The 16015-nt window shown below is 45.1% G+C and overlaps 1 protein-coding gene across 3 annotated transcripts in view; it reads left to right on the forward strand.

Moving 5' to 3' along the window:
- AP3B1 (adaptor related protein complex 3 subunit beta 1) overlaps nucleotides 1-16015 on the forward strand; it is a 2001071-nt gene that overhangs the window by 704726 nt on the left and 1280330 nt on the right. For all 3 annotated transcript variants that reach the window (XM_086960746.1, XM_086960745.1, XM_086960747.1), the window contains 3 exons: nucleotides 3440-3494; nucleotides 3609-3680; nucleotides 7277-7339. In XM_086960746.1, the coding sequence (XP_086816872.1) occupies nucleotides 3440-3494; nucleotides 3609-3680; nucleotides 7277-7339 (190 nt within the window). The remainder of the gene's footprint in view (nucleotides 1-3439; nucleotides 3495-3608; nucleotides 3681-7276; nucleotides 7340-16015) is intronic.

Raw genomic sequence — 16015 nt, forward strand, 5'->3', positions numbered from 1 at the left:
TCCCTCACCTTCCTATCCACCGCCTCATAGTTAATGGAAACCATGGTTTGCAGCGTTGGGGCTAGCGCAATCCCCAGGTATTGCACCTGATCCCGCGACCAACGTAGGGGGAAGAGCCCCTGTAGGTCGCTTCTCGTTGCCGGAGTTAGGGATACGTCCAGGGCTGTGGACTTCCACATTCATCCGAAAGCCAGCTACCCTCTCAAAAGCTTTAAGTTCAGCCATACATGCGGGCAGGGCCCGCCTCGGGTTCTCCAATGTGAAAATTACATCGTCCGCGTAAAGGCTTATTGCATGGGTGAAACCACCCATTCGTACCCCAGTCACGTCCGTATTCTGCCGCACTCGTTGAGCAAAGGGCTCCATGTAGAGCGCGCAGAGGAGGGGGGAGAGGGGGCATCCCTGTCTCGTTCCGCGTTCGATATCGAACCGCCGGGAACCACAGCCATTTACTCGCACAGTCGCAGAAGGGAATTTATAGCAGTTAAACACCATGTTCCGGAATTTCTCCCCCATTCCCAACCTTGCCATCACCCGTTCGAGGTAGGGCCAGTGCACCCGGTCGAACGCTTTCTCAGCGTCAACCGAAAGCAGCATCCTCTCCCCCGGAATACGTGAGGCCTTTTCTAAAATGTGTACCATCCTTTTAGTGTTGTCCACAGTTTGCCTTCCCGGCACAAAGCCAGACTGGTCCGGTTCAATCAAGCCTGGAAGGTACTGTGCTAATCTCGTTGCCAGGATCCCCGTGTAGATATTCAAATCTACATTTAGTAAGGAGATCGGTCTATACGACCCGCATTGCTTCCTGTCTTTCCCCGGTTTGGGAATAACCGACACTGTCGCCTGCAGGAGGTCCGGAGGGATAGCCCCGGGGTCAGAGAAAGAGTTAAACAGCCTGGTCAGAATGGGGCTAGCGTCGCGCCGAACGTTCTGTAGAAGAGGGTGGTGTAACCGTCCGGGCCTGGGGCCTTCCCTAACTTAAGCCTAGAAATCGCTGCTAACACTTCTTCGGTTCTGATCTCTCTCTCTAGGTAAGCTGCCTGTTCCGGGGTTAGGGATGATAGGGGCACCGAATCAAGGTCATAGTTGATTTTAACCATTTTGTCCCCTTTGTTTTTCACTACCTTACACTTTTTTCTCACTTTTGTAAAATACTCACAGAAAGAAATCTCTTGCTTTACAACCAAAGGTGCCAGCCCACTAGAGGGCAGTACTGATTGTAATTAATTGTAAATATATCCTTACAACTAAAAGTGTCAGCAGACCTGGCATTGCCCACTAGAGGGCAGTACTGATTGTAAATAATTGTAAATATATTATTACAAATAATGGTTTTTTGGCACCATTAGCCCACTGGAGGGCGGTTGTTTTTGTTTGCTTAAAATTGAATTATGATTTGGACAATATGCTACACCCCTAGTAAGAAAGTATATTGCATAAAACCCCGTATAAATTGCCAGAGTGTTAAACTTAAAATTGAGATAATTGGGAAACTACAAGTCCCAGAATGCTCGCTACTTATGGGACGGACTAGGCAATTAAGGGGGCGTAGCCCTATTATTGTTTTGTCCTTTCAAAACTGTGAGTTACATGCACGAAACTGACCGTGACCAAGACAGCGGACGCTGTCGAAACGCGTTGGTTGTTTTTTGTTCTCTGATCCCCCAATGGATGTATGAAATAAATACAGAACTTTAAAAAAAATAAAGCGATTGATTGCCGTTTTTTTCTGCGACTCCAACCATCCCCGGGATTGGGGAAAACCTGTTGTAAATATGTTTATATGTATGTATATATACACGTTTTCAGCAGCCGCCTCCATTAACTTTGTTTGGATGGTGCTCCTCCGCAGGTGCCCGCTGAAAAAACGCCTCGGGCACTTTGGTGATATATATATATATCTCCACCAAAGCCAGTCAGAGCGTTGCAACTGTCCCGAGCGGTCCAGGTCAGGCCACTGCCAGACCTCTAAATACACTCCAAATCACCTCTCATGCAAAGAAGTTCACTGGACACCCAGCGCTTGCTTCAAATCCTTTATTACGGCAAGAGAAAATTCACGACGCGTTTCACCATTACGGCTTGATCACACTCGTCTGGCCCACAACAGCGGCCATTTTGAAATCCCAAAACACACCCTCAGTGCAGATCATGTGACAAATAGTGCAACTAGGGAGGACATCTTGGACTAGTTTAGTATTCCACTGAAAGATGTGATGCTCTTTTCCATTTTATACAATGTGATCCCAATGTTAATCTTATACATTTATAAATATATAAATTATCACATTTTGTATATACATTTATAATTTCATGTATTTTTATCGCGATAAATATTTCATTACAACATAGCTGAAAATTCGGAAAAATCACACATAATTCAGATAAAAAATATGGCACAGTTGATAATGCATCGGTATTAGGAATAGTGTATAAATCACAATTTACGCTGGTTTCATTATATTGCACGGTACCGAGACCACAACCTAGTCACTCATTGGCTCCTCGGCTTAGAATTTTACTAAGCTAAATGGTGATTGGAGGTAGCCCTCCGCTCGCAATTATGTTACGCGCGAATATAAGTGTCACATTCCTGATCATAGATCACAGCCCCAGTGGGCAAGTCATCTCATTTCTGTGGGCAATTGACCCCCTATAATGAGCAATGTGGTTGTACAAAAGCAAAGCAAATCTTGCCCCAGTGGGCTTATTATTCCAAAACCGATCATCCATCAGGTCATGCCATCCAGGTGGTTTCATACGAACTGTCACCTAGTCCTCCAATGATATCTAGAAAGATTAAAATAATAAAATCAAAAACAGACGGCTGATGCTGACCCCTATTAAATACAGTATTACATTTGTTCATTCATATAGGTGAACTGATAACTCTTCACTCATATTTAATCCCATCGAGGATAGGCACTGAAAATCGATAATGTACTTAGATTCAAGTTTTCGTAATGACTATTCATAATTTCCTCCTCTCACACCCAGATCAACACAGTCTGACTACCATACGCATCATCGTTTCATCTTGCATATGTGATTCAAAGAAGTGCCTGGTAACATGATATTGTTTATTGTGGGAGCGGATAGCCCGTAGATGTTCCAGCACTCTTTTTTTGGCTACATGTTTTGTGCTTCCCACATACCATTTGTTGCACGGCCATATCAATACATAAATGCTGTAGGGAGTGTTGCAAGTGAGATGTTTTCGAATAACAAATTCTCTTGTCGTTCCTGGAATGGTTAGAACAGAACAGTCCTTACTGTATTTGCATGCCTTACACCTCCCACAGCATTTGAAGCTCAACTGTGTTGTGGTTTCTTTCTTAGTTGGTTATCTCCTCAGCCTAATGTGCAGTATATGTATGCACTAATTGTATTATATCATAGAAAAGGTATCTTATATATGTAATCCTTTTTTGACCTGTAGGGAAGTCCAGTACATCGTCCTGCAGAATATTGCAACCATGTCCATTCAAAAAAGGGTATGTCTTTCATTTATTCGAATCCAATATGAAATATGTTATGCTCTAAAAGTTATTTGTTTTCTAGAATATTATTCGTGCATGTATTTATTAATTTCTGTTTGTTTGTTTTAGGGAATGTTTGAACCATTTCTAAAGAGTTTCTATGTTAGATCTACTGATCCAACCATGATTAAAACATTGAAGGTATGTCATTTTCTTTTAAGTTTCAATAATTGTTATTATTTTTTAAGTATAACATCATAAGTAAGGCATAGCCTGCTAAAATATCAGATAACCAACATTAACCCTAATCTCTTCCGCCTACTCCCTCTCCCCAAACCCCCCCTCCAACTCATAAACCCAAGTACTGCTCTATGGGCCAGATGTATCAAGGCTTTTGCGACTCGCAAACGGACGATTTGCGATTTTTGATATGTATCAAAAAATCGCAATTTAAGGAATTGCAATTATTTGCGATTCCTTATTTTGCCATAGCATTTAAGGAATCGCAAATGTGTATGACACATTTTTGGTTTGCGAATTTGTGTTAAGAAATCGCAATTTACCACCAACTTGTAGTTGGTGGTAATTTGCGATTTCTTTCAAAAATGCCCTAATTGGCATTTGTAAGGGTGGCATGTGGCACTCATACATGCCCATAGGGCATGTGTGTGTGCCACATGCACACACATGTAGATTTGAGGGGTGTAGCAGGGTGTCTTTGAGACACCCCTGCACCCTTTAATAATTCTCAAATTGCGATTAGCAAATTGCGAATTCGCAATTTGAGAATTATTGCACTATCATTCCTATGGGCCTCCTGGCCCATAGGAATGCATTGGAAATTATTCTTTATTTGCGAATTCGCAAAATGCGAATTCGCAAATAAAGAATAAGGAATCGAAAAAAACATGCGATTTTGTACATACATACCGTTTTGCGAATTCTAAATAGCGATTCGCAAAAAATTGCTATTTAGGATTCGCAAAACGGTATCTTGATACATCTGGCCCATAGTTCTTTCCAGGTTTATCAACTATTGTCCCCTCCTTCCTTCCCACCTCCTGTCTCTCCAAGGTGTACATCTCAGCCTCCAGAAGTCTCCCCACTACTCTTAAATTATTGTGACACGTTAGGCATCTGTATTCCACATTGAAAATAGACAGTTACCCGGTCCCATAACCTACTGAAGACCTTTCCCAGATATATAGTGTTGTGTGCCAGTTTCCCATTGCCTAGGAATGGCAAAGTCTCAGAACATGTAGGCTACATCGTTGAGACCCGAGTCTTTCCGCCCATAAAGTGAAAATCACTTATTGCCTCTCTTAATTATTGCAACATGGCCTTGCACTTAACCGAGTACAGTCTGTACATGTCCAGAGCCGTTCATCCCTGCAAAACTGTCACTGGACCATGCTCAACATGTTTTTCACAACCTGCTGAACTGACTCCACCACCATCACCCTGTAAGCCAATATCTTAGAACTACTCCACCAGACATGAGCCCCTGGCTGTCCGCATCCCCTCCAGCAGTATTCAAATCTGTTCTAGTACATTCCATGAAGCTCAACTGACGTATAGTACCATCTATATAACATTCTATACACAACCCCCATTGCTTGGGTGTGCTTAGCAAAGTTGGTCGCCCTCTGAAAAATGGTAGACCATTGGTCAATGTCAAAAGAAATGGTTAGTTTACTTTCACAGTGAAATTGACATCGTTATTTAGCATTCAGGTATTGGTGATTCAAAAGGGCGTAGAGTTTTGAAACCAGTTGCGTCTGTGAGGACTGCGCCTGCAGGGTTTTCTCTAGATCAGTAAAGACTCTTCTTGACCTTTTTTGACCTCAGGGTTTGACACGCAGTGTTGCTGGTACAGATATTGGAATCACTCTGCTTTAGTAAACACGTATTCTGCTTTCATTTCTTTAAAGTACTTAATTACTCTGTTTTTAAAAAAAATTGCACAATGCAGAGCAATCCATTTATCCCATGCTGAAAATCTTTCCCTGTCCAAGCGTGGCTGAATGCAGCATGCCCAAATAAGGAGAGAAAGGTTGTAGATGGAATACAACAAGTCCCTTTTTCTTCATAACATTAGCCTAAACCGCCAACATTGCTCTGGTGACAGGGAAGACATACAGGCTATTCCACCTTCTGATCTCAGCAGACCTGCGACAAGGGTAGAGACTCAACACTGATCAATGAAGCACCATTTCTCCACGCCAGCACTTGAACATACCAAAACTGGGAGGCTTGATAATAATGGAACTGATGGGGCACTCCTAATCTACCCAGTCCCGAGTGTGCCGGGCACTATGCCAAGCTGAATTTAGATCTTTATCCTCCTGTAAATGCATGGTGTAGTTTCTTTAGGTGGCCAATATTTCTTTGTGCTATGCACAGTGGGAAAACATTAAATACATATGTGAGACTAGGAAGAATGTGCTTTTTGAAGGCGGCAATCCTGGCCACATCATTCCAGACTCTTTTTCTGGATTAAATGGAGCAAAATAACATGAAGGAATTTGTACCTATGCAGCTGCAAATGTGTGAGGTTATTCTGATATCCAAAAACTGAATGCCTGTTGACTGAATCCCAGGAGAGAGCAGACAAGCCAGTCTCCCCCTCCACCTGGGCATGTCAATCAAGTGTGGAGCCTTCTTTGTGTTATCGTTCTGTAACAGAAAATATTTAGTTGTTCCTTAACTGTGAGTGTTCCTCATCCTGAGTCTTCTGAGGCCTTGCTCCTGTAGGCAGGTTGCATGCCTCCCCTTTCATTACTGCGAATGATGGCTACTCCCTGCTAAACATCTCCTTGATGTTGGAATCCTTTATCTCTCTGCCACCAGTCATGGCATTTCAGAGGCAGGGCCCCTAAAAGGAGCTCCTGATGCCCCCACCCATGCTACCCAAAGACTAAAACTTGTGGATGTTCAACCAGGTCTTTAAAATTACACACCAGCCCAGATGAAGGGTGCTGGCCTATACAACCGGGGAGCCTGGGTTACCGCATTCCCTGCTCCTCCCAACACCATCCTGTAGGGTCTACTGTTTCTAAAACCTGCTGCGAGATGACTCCAGGCAACTCTAAATCTGTGTTGCACCGGAACCTGCAGCCTGCTGTCGGAGTGGGAGAAGGAATGGTGCAGTAATTCAGGTTAGTTTTTGGGGGCCTGCCATTCAGCTGAGCTTTTGGGGGACTTCTCCGTGCCAAAGCCGCCTCATAGCCACCCTGGTCCACTTTCCTGCAGCTGAAGTTTGTGACAGTGCAGTGCCTATAACCAATGTCTGGGGATTCTCTGAAGGCTAGGTGGAAGGTGCATGTTGCTGCATGATATGCATCAGATAATGGTATTCATGTCAAATTCAAACCAAATTCAGCTTACAGAACTTCACAGACTTTTTGGGTGAAAATGTTGAAAACACAGTGGCTAATTTTGTCTGTATCTATATGTTGGTAGCAACTGTGATTATCTAAAGCACAATATAGAGCTCTTTCTTTATCTCGCAACAATTTTTCTACATGAATAGTCACCTTTGAAGCAGATGATCAGACGTTATTGATTTTTGTATGTTTTCTTAATCAGAACCTGAAGATGGTAATTATTACAAGAATAAATGTTGTAATAGTTATTTTGAAAGTACATCATGGTGTAAATCACACATGGCAAAGATCTCTAAAAAGATGTATCTGAACATTATCTTTAGTTGTCATGTTACTTCAGTGTGTTGATGCATTAATTGTCTGTTAGCATGTTTTTGTTTGTGTGCTGAAAAGGTCTTTTATTTTACATAGCTGGAAATCCTAACGAATTTAGCAAATGACACCAACATATCTACAGTTCTCCGTGAGTTCCAGGTATGCCATTGTGTCTTTTATTTATGTTATTAACTGTAAAGTCTATATTATATATGGGATAAAGCATACACTAAAACACAATCAAGATATTATAGATCACGGTTATATCTGGTACCATAAGCAATCACATGGTCCCTATTTGAACTGCACATTCCTGATCAGATTTTGACTGTACCTTCGCTTTTTTCCCTCCCACTATAAGTGCTAGAAATCATGAGTCTGCTAATGTAACAAAGGAGAAAGAATCGAGGGTACTGAATGTTTCAGTAAAGTTCTATGTGGGGAGGGCATAAATGAATATTGAATGCTTCTTGTTTGCTGCCATCAATGTAGTAAAGTTTTTTTTTTTTTTTTTTGGTTAATATGTTTATTGCACCTTTCATAGTAACAATAGACATGTTGGCGCCTACAACCTCATCAGGCCGGCTATGCAGTTGTATCATTCGCAAATTATTCTCTCGTGTACACGGCCCATCAGCCGACATCCTTGGGACCGGCGGCGTTGTAGGAAATAGCATTGGAAACATAGAGCAGTGCTTATGCATACAGTCAATCATGTTTGTTGTCTTACTTTTTGTTTTTTATACTCTTTCCAGTAAATTGGTGAAACAGTTAAAGAACAAAGAACTCTGAGTATAAAGACCACTGTGTCACAGCATCCCCCCCATCACAAGTTGTCATTTTATCACTACATTCCATTAACCCTGTTGCAGTTCTTGCTATGAGTTATCATCATTGCATGTCGTTTCATGTTCTAATAAATAGGTACGTAAATACATCCAATAGTCTCTGGGACGCGATCTGACTGGCAACTCTTCCTCATAAGGGACCAGCGTATCCCGGCAATATGTTAAATCTTCCAGCCAGTGTTTAACCTTCGGTCCCCGTTTGCTATTCCAATGCATAGACACCCTCCGCTTGGCCAGTAGCAATGCCACCACGCAGAATTTCCGCCTTTGCGCTGTCAGCTGCGGAACAATACCCAACAAGCAAACTTTGGCCCTACATTGCAGTGACGTCCCAAGCATTTCGCTTAGAGCCTGCATCACCTGCTCCCAAAAACCTGCCACCTGGCGACAGTGCCACGCCAAATGCATGAAGTCTGTATTTTCCTGTCTACATCTTACACAGCTGGAGTCATCTCTTAGCCCGTATCTGTATAGCCTCATGGGGGTATAGTACATTTGATGCAGATACTTGTAGTGAATGATCCTCAAGTTCCCATTTGGCGTCAGCATGCCAGTGAGCAGGCAGGCAGTTAACCATTCGTCATCCGTGAGTGGCTCCTCTAGTGCAGCATTCCATTTGTCTCTCACCCTCTCAGTGTTCCCTCCTATGTTTCGTTGTATGCTTGTGTACAATTTCGATACCAAGTGGGAAGCCGTAGGTGTGGTGAGTACTAACTGCAAGGGTGTCAGGGTCTTTGGCTCATCCGGGTAATCTGGTAAATGTTCTTTTATCGCCCTTTGCAACCTGTAGTAATTAAAACTAAATAACAGTGTATATGCCAATTTGTCTAGTGTCTGAAAGACCCCATTTTTGTATAAGTCGCCTAATTTATCTATCCCAGCACACTTTAGCAAATCCATGCCAACCTGTTCCTGCGTGACAGAGTGCCGGATGATGCGCTAGTGGAAGTGCAGGTGCATAAAGCGGCAAGCTATTTGCAGCTTTTCCTATCAGTCTCCACGCTTCCGTGGTAGTGTTGACCGGGTTAATGTCATGGTCATGTAGTTTAAGCCTTTTTTGTGGTAATATGCTAGTCAGCGGGATCGGGTCTGCATCCCCTGCCTCCACCGCCACGTGTCAGGAAGGGTATTTCGTGGTACCAGTAGTGCGCGAATTGCGCCTGAGCGCATAGGTAATAGAGATATAAATCTGGGACTTTGAAACCTCCCTGAGCAAACGGTAGTGTCATAGTGTGTAATTCCAACCTGGCCTGTTTTCCTGCCCAGAGCAGATTAAGCACCAGTTTTTTAATGTTTCGGAAGACCACCGCAGGTGGCTTTATTGGGATATTATTGAATAAACTTAGGCAGTAGCACCATTTTGATTATCGCTACTCCGTCCGCCAGGGACAACAGCAATTTATTCCATCTGGCAACCTTTTCTTCCAAGGACGCTATCGCTCTGCCGTAATTAGTACGTATGACCAGCTCCGGGTCTCTGTGGAACCACACTCCCAAATACTTGGTCGGCTCGTCTGACCATTCTAGAGGATAGTCCAGGGCCGCGGGGTGCGTACTATCTGTCAACGCTAATACCAGGGATTTGGTCCAATTTATCTGTAATCCAGAGTGCTGACCGAACTTGATATATTCTCTTAACAAGGGATTAAGGTGCTGTTCCGGATTTTTTACATACAACACCATATCATCAGCATAAAGCGAGATGTGTATGGGGCGTGTCGGGAGCTGTATGGCCGAGTAGTGGTGATGTTGACGGATTTTGCAAGCCAGAGGTTCTAATATTAAAGCAAAAAGCATCGGTGAGAGTGGGCACCCCTGTCTGGTGCCTCGACAGATCGGAATGGGCTCTGATACATATTTGTTAATTCTTATGCGTGCGGTTAAGTTCGTGTATAACATCGTGATCCACCCCATAAATATATGTGGAAATCCCATGCGCAACAGAACAGCGTTTAGAAATGGCCAGTCTATTGTGTCAAACGCTTTAGCCGCGTCTAACAATACTGCCACAGCTTTAATTTCTGGTGCCAGGTAGTGGGCTAGTGCAAATACTGTTCGCGTGTTATGCGTGGTAGATCTATCAGGTATGAAGCCGGACTGGTCAGGCCGTATCAACAAGGGCATCAGCGGTTTGAGCCTATCCGCCAATAGGCTTGCTATGATTTTTGTCGACGTTTATGAGTGAGAGGGGGCGATAGGAATCACACTTATCCTCCTCTTTCCCTGGCTTTAATAATGCAATAAGCATTGCCTCCCTCATTGACGCTTGTAGAGTCTGTGCCTCATGTGCCGCTCCATACAATCTCACTAAAAATGGGGCTAGTAAGTCCTCAAACATTTTATCGAATTCCGTCACGAACCCATCCGGCCCTGGCGCCTTGCCATTCGGTAGCCTTTTAATTGTGTCCGTGACTTCTTCAATTGTTATAGGGCGAGCTAGGTATTCCCTGTGCCCATCAGCTAGCCATGCAATCCCTACATCTGCCATATAGGACAGTAGGTCCTCCTGTGGCATCGATGGGCGTGCCTCATAAAGTGCACCATAAAAGGCCATGAATTCTCTTGTTATCCCCTTAATGTCCCTCGTGACACTTCCTGCCCGGGTTCGTATAGCTGTGATATTTTGTGGTGTACGTCCTGAGCAAATTTTGTAAGCTAGGGCTTTGCCTGGTCTGCCTCCCTCTCCGTACATTCTAGCAGTTTTACGTTTGGACACATATTTAAGCTCATCAGCTGCCAACTGGTGATGTTCAACTAGTAGTGTTTGTATGTCTCCCAATATTTTAGTGTCGCCTGTTTGTGTATATCTTTGTTCCATAGCGTGTATCGCGTTCTCACGTGTTTGTAGTTGTTGTCGAATGTCCTTCAGTATGCCTGTGGATGTACTTATGCACACCCCTCGTATCGTGGCCTTAAACGCTTCCCACAACAGACAAGGGTCCTCAGTCGTGGGGCCATTCAGGTCGAAGTAATCTACCATTGCAATATGTAAGGTGTCTACGTACAATGGGTCTCGCAATGCCGCAGCATTAAATCGCCAAGTGAAAGGTGGTGGCTCGTAGTGTGGGATAGTTATCTCTATGAGTACAGGGTTATGGTCCGAAAGTGTTCTTGGGCGATGTTTTATATGAGTGGCCCATGAGATCACCTCCTGTGTGCCTAGCCAATAATCCAGTCTGGACCAGCTGTTGTGCGCTGCGTTTATGTGTGTCGCTATTGTCTCCCCCGGGTGATGAGCCCTCCACACATCAGCCATGTTTAAGTCTTCCATAGCATCTTGTATCATTGCTCTCGCTCTGACATGTGGTTCTAATGTGCGTGGAGTCCTATCTAATCCGTCCCGTAGTGCCACGTTGAAATCACCACCCCAAAGTATATGTTCTACCTGGAGTTCTGCAATGATGTTCCACACTTCCCTAAAGAACCCTGAATCGTCTATATTAGGGCCGTAAGTGTTCACCAACGCCATCCGCCTCTGCCTCACCGTACCCACCACAATGACATATCTACCCTCGTGGTCTTTGTGTGTGCTGGAGATTTTAAAGTGTATCCCCTTCCGTACTAAGATGCTAACTCCTCTAGAATAAGACGAGTAATTCGAGTTGGCGACTGACTCCGCCCATCTAGCGCCCAGACTGGATGTAGTGGCAGCTGCTATATGCGTTTCCTGCAAAAAGGCTATGTCAATATGTAATCGATCAAAGTACGCAAATATCTGCCGAATTTTTTTGGGGTTGCCTAGGCCCCTGACTTTCCACGTGATAAATTTTAATGCGTGTGATCGTGTCACGACATTGAAAGTAGCATGTGCCAGGTCGTGTTAGGAGCCACCCGTGTCCATGGTATGTTAGCAGTTAGTCGCACCTCTCGATGCAAAAGTATGAGTTCGAAATGTAGTATAACATTTGTTGCAATGTGTTCCAGAAATAAGGGGGTCACCATGCTTCTCAGACACAGTGATTTAACTCGAACAACACCCAGTTCCCACGCCCACCCCCCACCCACTTTAGCGCCCAAACTGTGCCAAAGCCTTCCCTTCAAAACAGTTAAACCAGCAGTAGAACTTGAGTTGGGGCGCACCCTCTTGGGGGTGTCACCAGGTACACACATCTCCATCCACATAGTGGAGGTGGACAGAAGCCTGCGGTCTAGTCAATAAGTCGCATGAATGTCCTTAATCCCCTCCACCCACCCCTCATAGTCCAACTTCACAATGCAACACAGCCTCTCATGAGCGCGCTTGCCGTATTGTAGTAGTCCAGTGCGCTAAATTTCACGTGTGCAAGTCTATCCCTGTTGTTGCGTCCAGTAGGACCATGCAGTACAGTTCAAATGTTCAGCCATGCACACCAGATCCAACCCCAGTAAGCCCCATCGCCACTGAGTTCAGAGTACATCTCTCAGTATGATGCCACATAGTTCAACGTAATCCATACCTCCTCTCCCGTAACCCTGGCTTTCAATGCATTTTCAGTTTACTCACTGCGTAAGGTACCACCTCTAGTCCAGACAGCCAGCGTGTGCACTTACATGGTTCAAGTGAGTTCCCGCCGCCGTGCAGCGGTCCATTGCAAGTGCAGTCCACTGACACCATGTGAGTGTTATGCCTGTCTGCATAGGCGCCATTCTGCAGCGTCTTCAAGATGTCTCTAGCTCCATCTCGTTTTGTATTATAGCACGGAGTCCATTCCCTCGTTGATTCAGTCGATATCACTGGTCGGCTCGTCTCGATCTTGCGCTTTCCTCCGCTTCCCCATTTTCTTGATATACTCCTGCGCCGCCTACACCGTTGGAAGAACAACAGGCTTACCCGCATTCGTGATTTTGAGTTTTGCCGGGTATAGCATTACGTATTCTAGTCCAAGATCCCGCAGTTTTTTCTTCACCGGGGCGAATCACTTGCGCGCCATCTGCACAGCCATAGTGTGGTCTGGATAAAATTCCCGGGTACTTCCTTGGTATGTGATTTTGCCCATGTCTCTGGCAAGTCTGAGGATCGTGTCCCGGTCCCTGTAGTTGAGAAAGCGGGCAATAATCCTGCGCGGGGCTGCACCTGGTTTAGGTGCCGGTGCCAGTGATCGGTGTGCCCGTTCGACCAGGAATACCGAGGACAGTTTTTCAGCTCCAAAGATCTCCTTCAGCAACGTCTCGATGTAAGTCTCCATCTTGCCAGTGTTGGTAGATTCCGGCAGGCCGGAAATGCGAACATTATTGCGCCTAGACCTCGCTTCCTGGTCCTCCACCTTGGCCGAAGACTCTCCAGCGTTTTTTCGAAGCCGCCGCACGCTTTCAATGTGGTTCTGGAGTCGTCCTCCACTTTAGAGATCCTCTGCTCCGCCTCCACTATACGCTCGTCATGTTTTTCTATCTTCGCCGCCATATTGTCCACTCGCTGCATTACGTTATCTAGTTTGCTGTTCATCTCCTGGAGGCTCTGCTGAATTTCCCTCAAGACTGTCTCCATGCCAGTTCCCTCAGGCATCTCTTGCTCCCCTTCCAGATCCGAGGTAGTCGCGTTGTTCTTGACCTGCTTCCTGGTCTCGAATGGAAGTTTCGTTTGTTGTTTATCTGGCTTACCCATATCACCGGTGTACGTTGGGGGACTGCGCCTCAATGGGCTCACTGCCGCCGAAGCGCCCGTAGTGGATTGGTTGCGGCGAGCTGGTGTTCTAGACCCCGACAAGGTGGTAGATTTATTCATCAGACGTAGTCTGGATTTATGTGTCCGTTTATGTTTACTCAGCAGTTGTATGATGAAGGCAGCGTCAGCGCAGTCAGATCTTCCCGCCTTGCTGCAGTTCACAGGAGCTTTTCATCGAGTAGGTCTGCAGTGTATTCCCAGGGTGTCCCATACATGCCTCGGCGTCAGGGTGCCCCCATTGCCGCCTCGTCGCAGGTCTTCTCGCCCTGTATAGTCCAACAGGTATGTACTATTGCAATGTTTAAAAAGGTGCTAGGTTTCACACCGTTATGCTCTTTCTGGCGTGTATTCGGTTAACAACTCACTATTGTGTACACTGGGTAGGAGCACCAGTGTTCCCGATGCTGCAGGTAACCAGTATTTGTTGCAGGCTGTTACCGCATCCGTTCCGCTGGCGCCGCCGGGAGCGCACCCTACGTCCCCAGATGCAGCTTCGTTCGAGCGGCGTTTAAGCGCTGCTGCTCACGCTCACGTTCGTGCCGTCTAAGCAAGGCACTTCTGCCTCTTGCCTTCTCCTCGCTGACTTTCTGCACCAGCCATCCGACAGTCAGATCTCTCTTGCACTCTCCTCAGCGCTGCATATACCCACGGTCGCCTCACACGCCTCCCTCGCTGTAATGGACTCGCGTTCCAGCGCCTCCGCCATTTTTCGTCCGCTGGAACGCATCCCGTTTCGTCGCGTTCTCCTTGCCCTCAATCGCCCATGGCTGGCTCGCTGTGACATAGAGCGGGCAGTACCTCGGCAGGTCTCTAAGTAGGTCCGGATATTTCAGTTTCGGGCTCCCAGCCGTCGGATCCATCGTCAACAACGATCACCGGGTGCGGCCATCTTGAAGCTCTGCTCGTCTCCGCAGCAGTTTTCATCTATATCTGCATCAGCTGTCGCTATTTCGTCATATTACCGCCTGGAGATTATGGGTTGCATATTCCGATGGCTAACTGGACCATTTTCGTCGCCTTTGCGGTGTCCGAAGGGGGTCAAAGGCCGCAATTTTGCTCCCGTCCTGCGGAGCTGACACACTAGCCAGCCATTCCGCAGTGCGCCCTCTAGCGCCCCCCTATCAATGTAGTAAAGTTCAACGTTGATTCTGCTACATTATGGCATTGAGTTCCTATCCTGACCAACCTACAAAGATAGTATTTAAGAGAAATCAATGAGAGTACATGGTTTCATGGCTGCAGGAGGTCTGTCCTTGGAGCAACCTTATCTTCCTATCTACTTTATGTATATTGATGTTGGTAGTTGGCATGAACTGGTCAGGGGTCAGTATGCATGTCTGTGGTCTCATGGACAATGGTCTTGGCAAACATGTGCCTTAAAATAATTTGAAACATGCTAGGTATTATATATCTGTGTTACATCTAATTAGAATAGCCAAGGTGCATAAGTAATCATGCAGTAACTGCCGGCACGAAAAATACTTAGGAGGTTTTAGTAACATCTGGCATACCTAACTGAATGAGGGTTTGATGTAGATAAACAAATAGGTTCTCTGGGACATAGGGAATAAAGCGGTCTAAATACATGGACTACAATGCTCACTATTACGCTTTAATTTTTGAAATGTGTGTTTTATTAGTCACTGAGATGTTTTCAGGTTGATTTTTGTCTGCATTGCCTGCTCATTTAAACTTTTCTTTGATATGAAGAAAAGCAGTTTAGTCAAGATGGATCTTGGCATAAGACTTTTTCAGGAGTGCCAACCCCTCAAGGCTGCATCCTAGAATTCCTGATTTAGATTGTGGGACATTTGCTCTTTCCAGATATGCAGACAGGCAATTAAAGTGTGAGTGATCTACTTTGCAAAAATAGCTTGTGATAAATGTATTCTTTCAATAGTCCGTGTTTCTTAGAGTTGGAGGTTTTGGATATCTTTATGAAGATGACATTTTAAGCCCTGCTATCTTTTACAAGTATTTACTGCAGATTAAAAATCATGAGAAATGGGATTAGCTCAGTGTCATCCTGCATGACGCTGGCAAAAGGCTGGAGGCAAAAAGGAACCAGACTGTCTTTAGGATTTCATTCAGGCACGAAAGATGACCAGTTACATTCAGCATCTCTTGTGTCCATTCAGTCATAAAGCATGGCGAGCTTTAACTCAACCGTGTCAAAGGATACTGAGCATTCTAGCAGCAGTCAGCTTTTACATCGCCCAACATCCAAAGGACATTGTACATCCCATGCAAAATATGCCCATCAAGATGGTGCATTAAGGGCCACCTACAGATTAGCAGATGTAAGGAAAGATATTTTGATAATGTGCTCTTGTAGTTGTAATCCCA

The sequence above is a fragment of the Lissotriton vulgaris genome, chromosome 3_1 (genome assembly GCF_964263255.1).
Source record: "Lissotriton vulgaris chromosome 3_1, aLisVul1.2, whole genome shotgun sequence".
NCBI lineage: Eukaryota > Metazoa > Chordata > Amphibia > Caudata > Salamandridae > Lissotriton > Lissotriton vulgaris.